The following is an 18023-nucleotide window of genomic DNA, read 5'->3' on the forward strand; positions in this document are numbered from 1 at the left end:
ACACTCATTAAGCGATAACGGATAAAAAATAACGCCGATAAGCGGAGATTCAACATGCTTGAGCAACTGTACCTCCGTTTAAATTGCTCTCTAGATTCTCTTTTTTTATTCTACATTCGTGATGTGTGTTGGGCAATATGTTCACAAATATCGTTGAGTAATTGCTTTGCTATTGACGTAGCTCGTAATCTTTCTATTCTACGGACCGCGTGGAAACCGCTTTTTCACGACTGAGCTCGCAGTGCGACTGATATCGCGGGTGAAACAGAAGTAATCGCTAAGAAATGTGCCGATGCAAGTTTCATGATAATGTACGCGCTGGAAACAGTATAGTTGTAATGACAAGTCGTAACTAGCAGGAAAGTGGCGTGATAACGCGTGATTCTCTATGTGCTAGACGTTTACAGCTTGAACTTGCGTTAATACTGAGGTCGTACGAAAGTTGAACTCTTGAAACAAATAGCAAAATGTTTCGTATAGCGACAAATAAGGTGTGTATATATCGTATCCTGAAATACCAGACGGTTCTACCTGAAGTTTTGTAGGAAGATAAACGGATAGCAGAATCACAGATTGATTTATCGACTTTCAGTTGTCCAAGTGGAGTTTTAAGAATGGCAGAGCGTTCACCACGAAAACATCTAAAACGAATGAGACGAAGCATATCGAAGTGCCTAGTAGTGCGGATATTGTTATAATAGGTAATTAAAAGAAGATAGGATCTATATGCTGTTTCTATGAACATAAGTTGAAGTTAAAGAGTAAGACTAGTTTCTAGTTTTTCTACAGACAGAAACACGCGTTAACTTTGATTAATATTTATATAAGTGAATTTATGTAAATGTTATTATATATATGCGACTAACAATAATATTCTTATGATAGGTGGTGGCAGTGCTGGCTGCAACGCACTTTATCAATTAGGCAAACGTGGTGTGAATGCAGTGCTCTTGGACAAATCTAAGCTGATATCCGGCACAACATGGCACACAGCGGGTCTCGTGTGGAGTTTACGCGGAGTATGCGATGTGGAAATGGAGTTACTGAAAGTCTCGCGATTACTTTACGCGTCATTGCAAGAAGAAACGGGTGTGAATCCGGGATGGATAAACAACGGTGGAATCTATATCGCTCATTCCCCGGTGAGTACGCATGTGTTTTCGTGCGTCTTCCACGCTCACGCACATCTTTATTCGCTTTACAAATGGTGTCAATATTCCTTGCAATTCAAAGGAACGAGTAGCCGAGTACGAGAGATTAGTCACTAGCTGTAAGAATTCCGGAATCAATGCGTACATGGTTGATTCAGCTGAAGCAAAGAAGAAGTTTCCCCTAGTGGATGACAAGGCATTTCTGGCTGCGGTGCACTGTCCATCGGATGGTACCATAGACCCCGCCATGCTAGTGAACGCGTTGTCCAAATCTGCAGAAAGAAACGGCTGCAAAGTACCACTACCCATTATTTTCTCACTCTGCATTGCTTCAGACAAATATGATTACTTTAATTTGTTTGAGGAATATTTATAAAATCGAATATCACATCGATAAGTCTTTGATAACGTATAATTGATAATACATAACTATGAAAATATTGTACAATAAATACAAAAGTCATTTGGCTAAAACTAAAGTGAACTTCTACCGTTGATCACGGTAGGTAGTTGCTTAGGAAAAGCTGATCTGATTGAATTCTTTAAGATCATTGAGGATTGTCCAGTGACGAAAATTCTCACAGAGGAGACCGATGGTCACAAGAGCGTTCGCGGAGTGGAGACACCATATGGCGTTATAAAGAGTAAGGTCATATTAAATGCCGCGGGAGCGTGGTCTGGAAATCTAGCGCGAATGGTGGGACTGGATATTCCGTTGATACCAATGAAACATGCGTATATCGTCACCGAGCCGATGAACGTGCAGGGATTACCGTGCCTCCGAGATCCTGATTTGAGTCTTTACTTCCGCGTGCAAGGCGGGAATATGTGTATCGGAGGATACGAACCGAATCCTATCGTGTTGGAATCTGTAAGTCGCGTGTACGCATTTAACAGCATAAGAGTAAATTCAATTGCTGTCACGGAAACAAGCGTTTGCCAAGTGAATCCTGTATCTAATGATAACCCAAATGATACGTGTGTTTTACAAAGGCACCGGAAGATTTCTCCTTCAGTTTGTACGAGTTGAATTGGGATGTATTCAACACACACGTGGAATCGATGAACAAACTCATACCCGCTTTGGCGACTGCCGGAATAAGAACGACGGTGTGCGGTCCAGAAAGTTTTACTCCCGACCATAGACCTATTATGGGTAAAACATTTGAGCAACTTCAACTTACAATCGATGCGTACACGCAACATAGGCATGCATTATTATCACTAACATGCAACCAAATGTCCAAAAGGTGAAGACCCACGCTGCACAGGTTTCTATTACTCCTGCGGATACAACAGCGCCGGGATGATGTTCGGTGGTGGTTGCGGAGAGCAAGCAGCCTTGTGGATGATCAACGGACGACCGGACAAGTATATGTTCAACCACGACATCAGACGGTAAAATTATAATCGACTATTTCTTTTTGTTTTATCAGTTATTATCACATTGGACATACGGAAAACAAAATTTAATTAGATTAATCAAATATCTGGTGAAACATGAACAAGTCAGAATTCTATTCAAGTTAACAAGATTCAGCTTGAACATTTGCGAGTTCTGGTTACTCAGAAATCTTGTTTGGTTAATCAGAATCCTGAATAAAATTCTGGTTCACTCCAATTTTATCAGATATTTGGTTAAATCAACCAAATTTTCTTTTGTGCAGTTTATATTCTTTCTGTCTGTACAGATATATACCGGAGCAAAGGCAAAATTCCGTCTGGATAAATGAGCGCAGTCATGAGGCTTACGCGAGAAATTATGAGATTCCTTTTCCGCATGATGAACATTTAAGCGGCAGGAACTTGAAAACAGATCCTTTCCACAACGTAAGCTACCTTTTGTACTGTTTTCTTGTTTTTTTTACACGCTAACAATATCTTATTATTCATTATTTGTGCGCAAACGGTAGTTACTCGTCAAAGAAGGTGCCGTCATGGAGGAACGGCAGGGATGGGAACGTCCAGGATGGTTCTTACCAGATAACAAAACAGCTGCAGTTTTACCGTACGATTACGACGGTTACTACGATACACCAAAACACACAAATCACGTATACGCTGATATATTGAAGGCAGAACGTACATTCAACTTCCCGGCGCATGATGATATCGTAAGTCTCTCTCTCCAAAATGAAACAGGAAATATGCGGAAAAAATATTCAGAAAATATACGTAGCACTGAGTGATAAGAATATTAAATCGATAACTTATTGTGTACTATGTGTGCAGATACGAGAGGAAGCACTTTCATGTAGAAATAACGTCGCTTTGTTCAACATATCCTACTTTGGAAAATACTACTTGTGCGGGCCAGAGGCGAGCGAAGCAGCGAATTATATATTTACGTCTCAAGTGGATCGAGAGATCAACAGGACTGTGTACACCTGCATGTTGAATCGCGGCGGAGGTGTAGAGGGAGATTGCACGGTCACTGGTCTAGAATCTGGCAATGGTGGTATCGTCGATCCTATATTCAAAGGAAAAGGATTCTACATCGGTATCATCACGAATTTTAATCGTTACCGTGCTCTATTCAAATTTTTCATTATTAACTCCTTTATTGTTGGTTTAGTGAGCGGAGGTATGTCATCGTATCATACTCGGATACATATCAACAAAATAATAAGAGAAAAAGGCTTCAATGTATCTTTGCACGATGTCACGGAGCAAATAGGAGTTTTATCAGTCCAGGGCCCGAATAGGTATCGAGATTAAGTTTAAATGCGGATATATGCGCAAACTGTTGCAATAGAAAAGTTAATACTGAGATAATACCGTTAAGTTCTTATTCGTTGCTGTAGCATCCAAGTTCTTCGAATGTTGACCGAGAACGATCTTTCCAACGAATCGTTTCCATTCTCAACGTCGAAATTGATGCGAATAGACGACGAATTGGTGCACATGTTTAGACTCAGCTTTGTCGGTGAACTCGGCTTCGAACTGCATATTCCACGAAGCTCCTGCGAAAAAGTTTACAGAACCTTAGTGGAGTGCGGCAAGAAATATGACATGAAACTGGCCGGCTACAGAGCGCTGTACAGTCTAAGTTGCGAAAAAGGTAATAGGATGTTTGCTTTAAATAATTTGCGACAATTTTTATCATTTTGTTTCGCTAACTTGTGCTACAATTGTTAATTCATCTATCAGGATATCATCTTTGGAGTACAGACTTGAGATCGACTGACAATCCGATCGAAGCAGGTTTAGGATTTACTTGTCGTAATAATGGAGAGTATTTAGGAAAGCTCTCTGTTGAACAATCTCGTAAAAATGGTATCAAGAAAAGACTGGTGCATTTACACATACATAAGTAAGTACATTGTTACCAGATACACTCCTCCAGATAGTGTCAGTTCATCAAAATGTAATATTTTAAATATATATATTTAATTTTGATGCAGCGACATACCACTTTGGGGTATGGAAAGTGTTTATAGGAATAATCAATTAGTTGGTTATTTAAGAAGAGCTGAACGTGGATATACTTTAAAAAGCAGTATTGGACAAGCGTAAGTACACTGAGTAACAAGTAACAAAGATATAAATCACATTTACACGTTTATTTTTTTTCTCCATCACAGATACATCAGAGCTCCAAATGGACAAAATATTACAAAGGAGTTTCTGGAAACAGGTACTTACCAGATTGAGGTAATGAGGAAGAAATATCCTGCAAAGATGTATCTTCACAGTCCCTTTGATCCACATAACAAAAGATTGCAAGGTATATATGTGATGTAAAGTACTTGTAAAAATTATTTTTTTACAATTTGGTATCATCTGTAAAGTAAATAATTATATATATATTTGAATAAACACATTGCATTATTTCATACAGCAAAAAAACTTATAATTACTTACATAAACATGATAGACATTAAAAAATACTGCATTATTTAAACTTATCCTGCTAGTGGGTTAGCATGTATAGTTATATTATTAATTCGGATCTCTGCTAGTGGTTTGTAATTCTTAGGGTTTACTGGCAATTTTTCCAATTGCTCCAAAGTTTCTAAGCCATCGATCACTCTATAATGAATAAAAGATAATGCAAAAATGTTTAGTCACAGTATGTATGATAAATGTAAGTTAGAGACTTACTTTCCAAATAAGGTATATTTTAGATCCAAGTGTGATTGTGGTGCATAAGTTATAAAAAATTGACTGCCATTTGTATTAGGACCATTGTTAGCCATGGAAACAAGACCTCTGGCATTATGCTTTAGTTCTTCCTTAAATTCATCTTCAAATTTACGATTCCATATAGAAGTTCCTCCTTTCCCTGTTTGAGTAGGATCTCCAGTTTGAACAATAAAGCCTTTTATATTTCGATGGAACATACAATTGTTGTAATATCCACTAGCACAGAGTGCAAGAAAATTCTGAAATAGAAATAGTTCATGTTCTTTTATAATATTATAAATTATAAAGGTATTAGCTTAGATGATAATCGTGCAATCGGATAATTCATAAAAATTTTGGTGCAACTAGTACATTTTTACATCATATTATTATAGGTTATGTATTGTCGTAATTTCAAAGATAGGCTGACATGTAAATGATAATTTTAATGAAATAATTATAATAATTATATGAATTATTTGAATAATACCTCGCAGGTTTTCGGACACATTTCGCAAAATAACTCTATTTTAATGTCTCCGACATCCGTGTGTAACGTAACACTCTGAAATACAATATTTAAATTAAAAAAAATAAGAGCAAACTACAGTGTTTCTAACATATTTAATACCATTTTTGCACTCTCACGGTAGACGTTGCATTCACGACACCTTAACGTTGCTTAAATTAATGAATCGTCTTAGATTTGTATTTTTTGAAAATAAGTAAGATTAGGTCGACTTGCTGTTGAGTCGTGCTACTTAAGAAAAAGTCTACAATGGAGGATTTACACTACGTCCGGCATCCGATATTCAATAGGAGAATTGGTTTTCCAGAAACAAAAATATCGCTAGCTAAAAATTTTAGCAAAGAAACTCTATTATTGGATATCGATCGTCGTGCATCCGATGTTGGACGCAGTATGAATCCTCTATGGTCAATATTATAGTCGAATTTTATATTTAAGGATGTATCTGATAGCGAATTCGGTTGCTTGCACTAGTGTGCACTGAGTGTGCACTAAGGCTTATTCATAGTATGTTATTATATTTAAAGATTGTCTTAAATAATTCTCAAATAAATTCTCAAATATTTTTAATCATAATATGATATGTATAACATCCGTACGAATCATTTTATTAGTTAAAATGTTTTTAAATATGTATTTAAGACACGATCTTAAATATAAGAATGTACTGTAAACAAGTCTTAATGCGCACTCAGTGCGCACTAGTGCAAGCTACCGAATTCGCTATGAGATACAATCGGTGATAAAAGTGCTTGAAAAACAAAAAATTTTATTATCTGCTTCAAACGGTTGTAAACCTAGTGATAAGTGATATAAATAGTGGCTAACATAATATATTTATTATTTAAAAAGTTATTTTTTACTTTCTCAATAGTTTATTACTTTTATTTGCTTTTTTTCAACTCTCTTTAATAAAACCTTTGGCAGGGAAAATGCCTTGAATTCAACTTTAGAACATTAAATTTCGTATTTATCATCAATACCCATCAGTGCAAAGGGGAAAAAGTAATTGGGATAAGTTAAAACAGATAAATATGCATTGTCTGAACAATAACTATCAATATTATTTGTTACTATAAATATTTAATGAAAAATGTTAAACGTAGCAATAGCGTATCATGTAGTTTATGGCTTGTATGTAGCAGTAATGTACTGTGCAGGCAGGTTAGATGAAACAATGGGTGTTTCTAATTGCTTAACACATCTTGACACACACGTACACAAAACCAGTTTATTGGTCACATATTATCTAAAATATCTTGTAAGATAATATGCAATAAACTGGTTTTGTGTAAAGCCCGTATCAGACTACGGATTAAGATTGAGATTGAATTGAAAATTGGCCAATCAGAGCAAAGTTCACCAAACTTGAGCTTAGTGAATTTTGCTCTGATTGGCTAATTTTCAATTCAATCTCAATCTTAATCCGTAGTCTGATACGGGCTTAACACAGTATACGCAACTGGAAAGCACCCACTGTGACTCCAATTTGATACTTTTTTAAAGATCATTACGCGATCTCATGATATGAGCAGCATGCACACAAATGATGTACAAATTATGTTGCAAATTCTTGACATGATGTTGATTATTATTATTAAATAAGGTATTTTTGTGACATTATAACATGTCTACATTCTGTGGCGCATATGAGCCCGCATCGGTGTGTATTCTTGTCCTCATACTTGAAGATACATGAATACAATATGAGCTCAGAATGAACACATTTTTTTATCCGGGAGAATCTATATGTATAAAAATACTTAAATTTTTAGTACTATTTTTTGGTACTATTTTTTCTATATGTTTTTACTCATTACATTCAGGAAAGTTGCTTTTGCCATAAGAACATGTGTAAAATTAACATAATAATTACTTTTCAATGGTTTAGTGAATCGATTTGAAATTTTTTTCAGTATATTATAGATAATTAAGGAAGAGTTACTCAAAGTTTTATCAAATTGGTACTATTTTTATATAGCTCAGATACATCCTTAAGACTGTCTTAAGTTTATCTTCAGATACTCCGTAGCCAATGAAACAATCCGTACAGTGTCTGAAAATGTATTTAAGGCGGTCTTAAATATAAGATCCAACTATGAATATTGGCATATATTTCATTGTTGATTTATACTACACTTTTGATCCTTTATTGTAAAATTAATTAGAACAAAACATGATGATTCCTGATTGATCTGTATTCTGTCCGCCATTTTCTAGAAAAAAACATAGCCATTTCATTGGCTACTTTTTGAGATATTTTAGATAACATGTAGCCAATAAAACGGCTCAGTGTCTTTGCCCTGTGTTCCAAAATAATGAACAGACCTTCCGCAAGAGTGCGCACATGGTACGCTTAATACTACTGGAACCAAATGAGTAAACATAGCATCAGTTTTTGATTGATAAATCCTTCAATGAAGTTTAAAGATTCGCAAGAAAGGACGGGAAAACTATTCCAGTTATGTTGAAAAAAAAATATATATGTAAGTAATAACAAAATGCATAATCTCATTGTGATGGAAATTTTTGCACTCGAGTTCGGCGTGGATTACAACAGTTGTTGTGAGTATGACTCGATCGGTACTTGGCGAAGGAATTTCCAAAGTAGAGTCGAATCATTCAGTACGGCGTGTCGTGTGTTCCACTCGGTTTTTACCGCCATGCCTGACGAGTAGTTTTGGAAAAAGTGACGAAATCCAAAAATCACGTGCGGTGTCGTTCGCGACAAGGGATAGTCCTTATTTTGATGATCGAATTGCGGACACGATCGCATCGTTAATGCGAGTGGCACACGGGCAAAAAACCGAATAAGAATAGCGCGTTGCGTTGCTGCCGAGCACAAAGCCGCCGACGAGTGGCGCGTCTGTGAGAACGAGTCTCCTTGGTGAACGTGACGTAATTGTATTGATCGCGCGGAGGAAGGGCCCGAAAGTCGCGCATTCGCCATCTTGGACGAATTGTGGAAAAGAAGTTTCTGTGTCCTGTAGGCGCGGTGCGATTCTCGGAAGTGTAATCCGCAACGATCCGTGCGTTATATAGTTTTACCGGAAGTTAATCCTATTGTGAAGTGGTAACCCATTTGGACGGACCAAGGTAAGTCCTTATTTCGTCGATCTGGGTTACAGCGCGAGTCCTTTTTCCTACGTGGATGCTTCGCTGGATCCGACACTTTTTTCCCTCCCCCCGATAGCCTCTCGCGCTAACGCTTTCTTAGACGGGATACCGTTATCGTGGCGATTATAATAGCCTCCTCGCAGGGCACCCTCGTCCGCTTTGCGGACTGATTCGACTGGCGAAATCCGACAGGCGATGTGTATTTAGGTGTACGGCAAAGTTGTTGTTTTGAATTCTTCGCGATTTTTGACATCGCACAGTTGCGGGGTTGGGTCCGCGAACACGACGTACGCGATTTCGTACACGCGGAATTAATGCTCAGTTAGACTGAGCCAGGTAATGAGTCGAGTTATTTCCGTCACTTTTACCTCGATTACTGTCCTGTGCGTCGTGGTCGCTCTGACAGCATGACAGACAAAGCTTCTTGGACTGTTGTCTATCTTGTTAATGCGCGTTGTTGACAATGTAATATTTTAACGGTTTTACATTAAATTTCCGTTTAACCACACAACAGATCAGAATAGAATTATCATCACTTTGCTGTATTGTTATTATTGTGATCAGTTGACTACATAAAGCACTTGAAAGTATTTAGAATTCAGTGCTTTTTCTTAATAAAATTATATTGTGGTGCAACTTATCATTAGATTATGTATTCTCTTGGGTGGAGAAATGATATGGAATATTTTGTTAGATGAATAAGCGTGTAAACATATTTATTTCATTAGCTTTCATACAATTAGTGATATTGAAGATGGCCTGTTCCTAAAAATACTATTGGTCATATAGTACAACATTGGCTCTCGTACCTGTTTAATTCCTGATAATATGATATATGTTGTTTGCAATATAAATACTATAAGAGTTTGTCCTTTTAACAATTCTTGATGTATCACTAGTGTATTAATTATTTTGCATCAAAGTAATCAATTTATCTTTATCACTACAGTTTTTTCAAATGGTAACTTGATTATTGTATTTATATATTTTTTTTTTTCAGAATAAAAGCAAATCAAAATAATTATATTTTGAATGTTTAAAAATCACTCTTTTCAGACAAAGGGTTCGTTCTTTGGGTCTGATTGGTACTAAATGGTTGCGTGCAGACAGCATGTCTACTCTGTCAGGGATTGTGTCGAAGGGGGAGAAAGGAAAATCCAAGTTTCAATCACTAGATATCAATAGCTTGTATCGGGTGAGTAGGGTGAGTTGAACAATTTTATTACCTTCTCTTATCAATTTTTTCAAATGCTTCTAATTATAGTATTCTTTGTCTTAAAAGTTTTATTAATTATATAAGATGATAAAAGCATTTTTTCTAAGTATAAATGATGTCTGATTTCACTAACTTTCTATATATTCCATATATTCGTAACATGGAGAATTTCATTGAAAATTTGTGATATAAATTTGTAAGCAACAATGTATTTTCTCTTTAATATTTTATAAATTATAATGTTACATCTAAAATTGAACATGATATTTATGGCATTATTTTTGGTAAATAATAAAGAAAGAGTTTTTGTCTGTGATAAACTTTGCCTAAGCATTCCCACCTTTTAAACACAGGGCGAATCTTTGGAACCACATCAGCAAAAAAATACATTACCGCGCAAACATGGAATGCAAAGTCTTGGAAAGGTGCCTTCGGCACGGCGTCCTCCTGCTAATCTGCCCAGTCTAAAGAGTGAACATAGTAGCAGTGATCCAGCTGTCAGTCTTGTGCCAAGTGGTGGAAGTGGTTGGGCTACTACTAAGGATTCAGTGTCGTCGACCACTACTACTACCACAGTAGCAGCAACTTCACTTGATAACACTACTGTAAGTACTGTAAGTTATAATTTTATATATTTTCTGTGGTTGAATATATGTAGCTTTATCATTTTGTTATTTGTATACCATAATTATATTCTAGAGACAAACTAAATCTTTAATATTTTTCTGCCTCAGACTGTCTCCTCAACAGCACAATGCACTGCAGGGACCACTGTCTCAACATCCCTACACTCGCTATTACCGGGTCAACAAAATGCACCACAATCTTCATTTCTGGATCAGGCAAACAACAAATCGTCATGGAGCGCGATTATGAGCAGATCAGGAGATGGTACGTGGAAGAATACATATTCTAGACTAACATTATTAACATACAACGCATAACACTAATTGAATCAGAAAGTTAAAATTTTTAAATTGATATTTATCTCTTCTTTTCTTACGTAACATTTCGATAATTCATTTTTCAATTCATCCTCAAAAGTGATCATATGTTTAAAGTAATAAGAGTCTTAAGCAGTTTTTCAAAATTCTATCTAAAGACTTCTGATCACATCTAATTGATTACAAACTACAGAACAAAAGAAGAATTAGTTTTACGCGTGTATGTTTTCCCTCCCCTGGACACTCCTTACCCTGCGGGTCAAGATATGCAGCATTACAATCATGAACAAATTGAGAGTTGATGTAATCAGTATATCATTCATGTAGTATATACGCAATATTATTTATATACAATATTAACATATACTAATATTTCAAATACATTTATGAAAAAATGTACAAATAATATCACGCAAAATGATTTAGTCACTTAATGGTATAATCTATACATGCAGAACTGATTTATATAATATAACGATGTCGTGTGCAATATTTACGTATATTAGGATTCATTGAAACGTAAACACGCTTGGGTCATGTGACAATAGACTGAGATGTTCAGAATTGGATTGATAAAGGATTGTATTGGATTGACGAATTCTCCAAGAACACGATGAAGCGTCATGATATAAAACGCGAATAATATAGTAAATACTTAGTATTTATGTGACGCGTATATCCTTTTAACATCCATTTCTGGACTTTGGGCATGAGGTAAAAAAGTGTGAGCAGAGCGGTGGTCGTTCGGGTGGCGCAATTAATTGATAGGTACGCCCATTGTGGCAGCAGTGGTTGGTTACGCGGGGCTCGTGGGGGGCGCGAAAGGGGGAAGAGGTGCCCTTGGACTGAGTTTCCTCGCCCACCAGTCCCCGCAGTTCCAACACGAGTTCCCCAGTCTCAGTGGACAGCCCTCTGCCTCCGTCTCCACTCAGAGCCAGACTCAACAGTCCTCAACAACATCCAATGCAATCTCAGTCGCAGTCCACCATTCGTTGCTACAGCAACAGTCATATGCCCACAACCACTCAGGTGGGGTGTTGCTTGCCTGTTGCTGCTAGATTCAAGTTTATCTTTTTTTCACTTTGCCAGTAGTGTTCTCTGTGCTTCTCCCTGTGGTGGCTTTAAAGATTGCATTCTGATTAAATATATTAGAAAAAATTGAAATTAGCATAGATCAATGTCTATATGATTATTTTAGTAATGAAAAACACTGCAGCACAGATGTAGAAGAATGTTTAATGTTTGTATTCTTTTATGTCAATAATGCGCCTGATAAAAACACTGCAGCACAGATGTAGAAGAATGTTTAATGTTTATATTCTCTTATGCCAATAATGCGCCTGATAAAAACTAGACAAAAGATTATAGATTATCTATATGTGGGATGTTTTACGAAAGGTGACTCATTCGCATTTAATGATGGTAATAAATGTTAAAGGAATAAGTAGCCCGATTGTAATAAATACATTGTGTATTTAATTATACGAATTATATTTAATTCTTATTAAGAATTATATTTAATTCTTAGAATTAAAAACGTAGCAAATGTAGAATATTTCGTTGATCTAGGTTAGCAGTAACTCCCACGTCAATGCACACGACTCCACGCGATCGAACTTTCTCCTGAAACAGCCTTGATTCATATATCGTTTAGCTTCTCTCCACGGGAGCTTATGAGACTATTGTAAAAAAGATATGGTATTTCATCTATGAAAAAAACTCAATTGCAAAAAGTTATAAATGTTTTCGTGCCGATAAACTAATTCAATTATGTAATATCGTTCATATAAAACTAAAGCAGTCTTTCATCTAACTTCTTTTTCCTCTATTATTATCTCTTGTGAAAAGAAATAATAATAATTTTTGCTGTGCGACTAGGTCATTTTTCGGGAAATATGTATAAATATCGAATATTAAAAAAATTGGAATTGTATAAACATTAATATTATTATCAATGATTGAATCGATTGATATTATAATCTTTCAAGATTTTTATTTGACAACAATGTTCTCGCATATGATCTATTATTACTTAACAAATTATTAGTTCTCACGCGTATGCAAATTTTACGCACGATATTGTCTCTTCGTTATATTGTATTTTGCACAATACGCGAAGTTATAAATAATTATTTTGCTTCTCCTTATAGTAAGACACTTATGTTATTAATATTTAAAATATGTATATACACACGCAACATGCGCGCGCAATTTATCTTTATCATTTTCGTTAGTTTTAAGTTAACAGATTAGACTAATTTATTTTACGATTGTCCAAGCACTTTATTGTCTATGTTTTATTCGTATTGTTTAGTTTTTCTTTTACTGCGTGCAGAATATTGTCCCAGTAAGAAGCATGTTAGTACGTACTTAGGAAAGTTTTTCATGCACAGCCTATGAAACAAACGCGTGCGAGCATGCGTGTATCTTGTTTCATCACCTATCTCGTATTTTTATTCTTTTCCCGTCAGTCGATGTTACTATTGTTATAGATATTGAAGTAAGTTAGGTATTATGAGTTTGTAGAGATTTTTATCTATAATACAATGAATGTATTATGTAGGTGCCACACCAGCAGGTCAACAACAGTTAAATCGGGAGTTAAATGCGCAATATGGCCCAGGACCAAGCCTGCGTCCACAAAGTGAGTTTTCTGTAACTTAATAAATCGTGAAAATATCAAGCTTTATGATATTGAGAAAATATTTAATAACCTATGTCTGGAACAGCCGAAGGAAGTTGGATTCAAGGCGGAAGTCGTACGGCAAGTGGTGCGGCGCCAGCAACACCAGCTGGTCCCGGAAGTGGGAATACTCAGGCGGGCCAGGGCCTCCCTTTGAACATACCTGGCCCAGGAGGGCATACCCAAGAGGGGCCCGGTGGAGGGCGGCAGAACTTGGCCCAATCGCCCAACATGGTCGTGGGCCAGGGAGGCCAGCATAATACTGCAAATAATCAAGGCTCTGTACCTCCTGCCGGCGCCCATCAAATTGGGCCAAATATGCACTATCGGGGATTTATTCCGCCATTTGTAAGTATATATTTCTTCATAAGATTCTGAATCCGTGCGAATTTGTTATTTATTATTTTGTTTCTTCAATGAATAGTAAATACAATAAATTATCGTGATGTTTTTCAGGTGTATAGAGGAAGTTTTCCTGGGGCATTTTCTCCACAATTTCCATCAAATTCTGGATCCAACAGTCCCAGACCTAGATTCAATTACCCCCTGGATCGACTTCCGATTCCTCAACGCGAACGCGTGGCCGAGGAAGAGATTATAACTAGACCCATCATTAAGGAAGAAGATCTTACTCGTATGGATGATATTTCACGTGACGCAGGATGGGCCGCGCACGATGATATTGATTATAACCAAAAATTGGCCTTTAGCGACGATGAAACCGAACCAGAATCATCAAAAACCGATGAGAAAAAAGACCCCAAGGAGAAAAAGAGCGACGACAATGCCGCCGAGGAGAAGGAGAAGCTCAGAGACAATCGTGAGTCGAAGGAGCTTCGTGATCCTCCACATCGTCCTTGGACTCAATCTTCCATGACTCGCGATTACCGTGGATCCAATGGCGCGAGTGGTGGTGGTGGTGGTTACGCTGCTCAGTCGCAATTGCACTCTTTGCGAGGTTGGTATATACACTTTTATAAAATGATGAAGAGCAGTGTACTATATTTAATGATATCGTACAATGCTTGTATCTAATATGTTGCAACATTGCTAATCTAGGTGTTGAAGATGACGAAGCGTGGAACGAAAGACGTAGACTCAAGGTTGAAGTCGCATCCGTTGTCGAACGTGCACGACAACGCAAGGAAGAAGAAGAGAAACGTTTCCAGGAATCTACTAAACAGGCGGCAGCTAAGAAATTGCAGGATTTGGAACAAAAGTTGAAAGAGAAACAGGCGAAGCACAAGGACGAGGAACGCGCGCAGTCCGGCGAGTCCAAGAGCTTGATTACCGTCCCTCCTGTGCCTCTTCCTATACCTGAGTGGGAACGAGAGAAGGAGAATAGGGAGCGCGAGAACAGAGAACGCGATCGCGAGCGGTCTCGCACCTCGTCCGAAGGCAAGGACGAAAAGTCCGTTGGACGCGATTCACGCGACAATCTGCGCGACAGTAGAGATCAAGGGCTGACGGACTTTCGGCAGAACGATCGACAGAACTTCCTGCGACAACAGGATGCTGTGCGCAGTGAGCGCGAAAGAGAACGCGATCGCGATCGTGATCAGAGAGACTCGAGAGATCGCGAACAGCCGGCGTTCTCTCGGCACTTTCAGAATAACTTGCCACCCAGATTTCAGAAGCAGCAAGCGGAAAGGAGCAATGCGAATTTTAATCGCATTTCACCTAGCGCCGAAAGATCTGCTTCTCAATCCGTTCCATTTTCCCAACAGTACGATCCTGGCAGATGGCTTCATAACTACAACTCCTTGAGTAAGTTTTTACGTGCAATTCCGATTTCAATTATATATGCCAATTTTTTACATCTCCTTATTCGAAGTACAATCATTGCAAAGCTAATTTAGTCAATTTCAATCTTAATTATACATTTTTGTAATGTTACTTTAATCAGAAATGTCATACGACATTATTTTTTTAATCACTCGCGCATCAAGTAGATTGTATTTAATTAGACATATTTAATTGATACTCTTTTCTCTAAATTAATGATACGTTGAAAAATTCCTGCATTATATTCAATGAAATTTGTATCAGTAGATAATGGTATGAAGTCATCCATGCCGCCGCAACGTCGCAGCAGAACCGATTCAGACGCGTCCGTACCGATGGACGACGAGCGGCCTCCGTCTCGCGATCATCGCGGTAGTGCGCCACTAACGAGGGAAGACCGTTATCGACATTCTTCGCATCGATCGTACGATAGTCGCAAGCCGGGTGGCTATTACGACGAGTACAGCCGTAATTTCCGCGATTATGAATATGATGACAGACATCCTCGTGATTCCTGGGAACGTGAAAGACACTTCGACGATAAGGAACGCGATTCTAAGGAGAATCTGGACTCAAGAGACAATCGGGACAACCGAGATGCTCGCGACGTCAAAGACTCTCGTCCTACCAGCCGTGATGCTCGGGACGTGAGAGATATGCGCGATCGGGACAACAAAGAAAAGAAAGATTACGACAATTACTCAAAGGTAATGAAAACTTTCGCGATAAGCCTTTTTTCTATGTGAAATCTGATATATTTGATCGCTAATATTTTTATCTCCTGATTCATCTTGATTGTACTTGCATCTAGTTTTGAAAAAAATCTTTGATTTTTTTATAGGACTCTTTCGATGAACGAGAGCGTGAACAAAGAGAGCGCCCTGAGAGCTCAGAGTGGCGTGAAGAACGTAATTTGGGGCAAGAGCGTCAACTCGAAATCGGTCGTCGTGACGTACCGAAAGAGGAACGCAGTGAACGTCCGCAACGACCGGACTCGCGTGACAGTCGTACTTCCAGAGAATCGAAAACGTCTTTGCGCGACGACGAGCTGCACAAATTGCGTGACTGTAATTCTTGGGTCAGTGAGGTATCTGATTATGAGGAAAAAAAACGGGACTTGTACCACGAGGAAGCTAGGGAGAGAGAGAGGGAACGAGACAGAGATAGAAGACAACCTCCTGGTCCAGTTACTAAGGAAAAAATTGAAGCAGACGAACTGAAGAGTGAGAAGCGCAATCTCACTCAATTGAAGAGAGGCAGTTCCGATCAGGAGAAGAAAGACCAGCCGAAGGAGAGTTCCACTGAGACGAAGAAAGAAACGGATGCATGGATCAGGAAAACTGAGCGTAATTTGGAGAGTAGACCGATCGAACGCGGTGACAACTCGCCGAAGGCATGGGCAGATGCAATATCGCCGACTTTCGAGAAAGAGGAGGAGAAACTAGCGGAAGCCGCTAAAGACGGCAAGGAAAACGACGAAATAATGAAGCAGAGCTCGTTGGACAAACCGCCGTTAGAAAAGAGAGAAGAAACTGTGGTCGAGGATGCCAAGGATCAGCTGAAGGACGAAAAGCGCGAGAAGAATACACGCAACAGAACGAGCAGCGGCAGTTCTAGTTCTAGAGTACGGGACTCCCGTGGCGGACGTCAATGGGGAGCTTTCAGCGTGTACGCTCGCGGTTGGCGCGGACCGGAACCAAGGGGACGGAGAAGCGGTCCGCGACCTTCCGGGAAGTCCGGCATGTCCAGCAAGAGCGGTTCTTACGGCCATTCCGACTCCGAGAATAGCGCCGACGAGGTGTCCGGCTCCACCGAATCCGGTAAGGAGGACAAACGCTCGGCGCGTTCGCCGAAACCGTCGCAGAAGCTCGAGAAGGAGGATCGCAATCGTGATCTGTCGAGACGCGACGAAAAACGAGGTGGTGACTACTCCCAGTCGCGCAGCGAGAAGAGAGCCTATGACGGAAAGCCCAGTCACGAGGCTTTCGCACCCTCGGGTGAGCCGTCTCGTCGCGGTAGAGGCGGTTTCCGCATTCGAAACACGACAACGGGTAGTCGTATGGAAGGATATGGTCCACCGTCCAGCAAAAGTCCATTCTCGTCGGAACGTAACGCGGACGAGAAGCATCAGCAGCAAAACGCCGGGCGGCAGAACCCACCGACGCCAACCTCGGAGAAGGATGTTAATCTTATGCAATCCGCTCCGATCGAGTCGACTGACGACAAGATAATCGCGAAGCAGCAAGCGCTCACGGCGGGCATAACGGGCAGACGCAATAAATCGCCGAGTCAACAGACTCAGCAATCTAGCAACAAGCAGGAGGCGAATCAGATCGTAAACGTGCCGTCGCAGAAATCGCAGATACGCAAGGAGGAGTCACGTTCAAAAAGAACTCGCAGCGGAAGTAGAAGGGTATGTATTAACGAAACGTACAAAACTTAAAACACATTATAGAATTTGTTTACTAATTTG

General features: G+C 38.9%; 3 protein-coding genes across 14 annotated transcripts in view; 2 read left to right on the forward strand and 1 right to left on the reverse strand.

Moving 5' to 3' along the window:
- The first annotated feature begins 341 nt into the window (after window positions 1-341).
- Window positions 342-4989, forward strand: LOC116845048 (sarcosine dehydrogenase, mitochondrial). Its single transcript, XM_032817315.1, has 15 exons — window positions 342-491; window positions 593-701; window positions 886-1142; window positions 1234-1446; window positions 1699-2022; window positions 2145-2307; window positions 2402-2549; window positions 2843-2981; window positions 3065-3265; window positions 3384-3651; window positions 3727-3856; window positions 3956-4212; window positions 4302-4464; window positions 4556-4663; window positions 4736-4989. The coding sequence occupies exons 1-15, from the start codon at window positions 468-470 to the stop codon at window positions 4893-4895; spliced, it is 2664 nt and encodes an 887-aa protein (XP_032673206.1). The 5' UTR covers window positions 342-467; the 3' UTR covers window positions 4896-4989.
- LOC116845057 (peptidyl-prolyl cis-trans isomerase-like 3) lies at window positions 3202-6114 on the reverse strand. 2 transcript variants are annotated; one of them, XR_004378186.1, is made up of 7 exons: window positions 5908-6114; window positions 5767-5841; window positions 5256-5536; window positions 5016-5183; window positions 4797-4934; window positions 3930-4114; window positions 3202-3621 (listed from the first exon to the last, which is right to left on the reverse strand). XR_004378186.1 is itself a non-coding variant. In XM_032817328.1 (5 exons), exons 1-4 carry the CDS (start codon window positions 5908-5910, stop codon window positions 5057-5059), a joined length of 486 nt encoding a protein of 161 aa, XP_032673219.1. In that variant the 5' UTR covers window positions 5911-6114; the 3' UTR covers window positions 4696-4934; window positions 5016-5056. The 2 variants fall into 2 exon arrangements, 1 of the variants encoding a protein (XP_032673219.1); XM_032817328.1 differs by lacking the exons at window positions 3202-3621; window positions 3930-4114 and having other exon boundaries at window positions 4696-4934.
- A 2303-nt stretch (window positions 6115-8417) lies between these two features.
- Window positions 8418-18023, forward strand: part of LOC116845588 (protein PRRC2C) — an 18756-nt gene continuing 9150 nt past the window's right edge. For 2 of the 11 annotated variants that reach the window (XM_032818476.1, XM_032818493.1), the window contains exons 1-11: window positions 8418-8901; window positions 9979-10126; window positions 10492-10752; window positions 10873-11029; window positions 11872-12111; window positions 13646-13726; window positions 13812-14113; window positions 14222-14723; window positions 14825-15532; window positions 15815-16257; window positions 16392-17963. In XM_032818476.1, the coding sequence (XP_032674367.1) occupies window positions 10034-10126; window positions 10492-10752; window positions 10873-11029; window positions 11872-12111; window positions 13646-13726; window positions 13812-14113; window positions 14222-14723; window positions 14825-15532; window positions 15815-16257; window positions 16392-17963 (4359 nt within the window). In that variant the 5' untranslated portion in view covers window positions 8418-8901; window positions 9979-10033. The remainder of the gene's footprint in view (window positions 8902-9978; window positions 10127-10491; window positions 10753-10872; window positions 11030-11871; window positions 12112-13645; window positions 13727-13811; window positions 14114-14221; window positions 14724-14824; window positions 15533-15814; window positions 16258-16391; window positions 17964-18023) is intronic. The other 9 variants (XM_032818435.1, XM_032818465.1, XM_032818444.1 and 6 more) reach the window with 5 other exon arrangements.

Source organism: Odontomachus brunneus, unplaced genomic scaffold (assembly GCF_010583005.1).
Source record: "Odontomachus brunneus isolate Ranch 3 - 2012 unplaced genomic scaffold, Obru_v1 Obru_scaffold_004, whole genome shotgun sequence".
NCBI lineage: Eukaryota > Metazoa > Arthropoda > Insecta > Hymenoptera > Formicidae > Odontomachus > Odontomachus brunneus.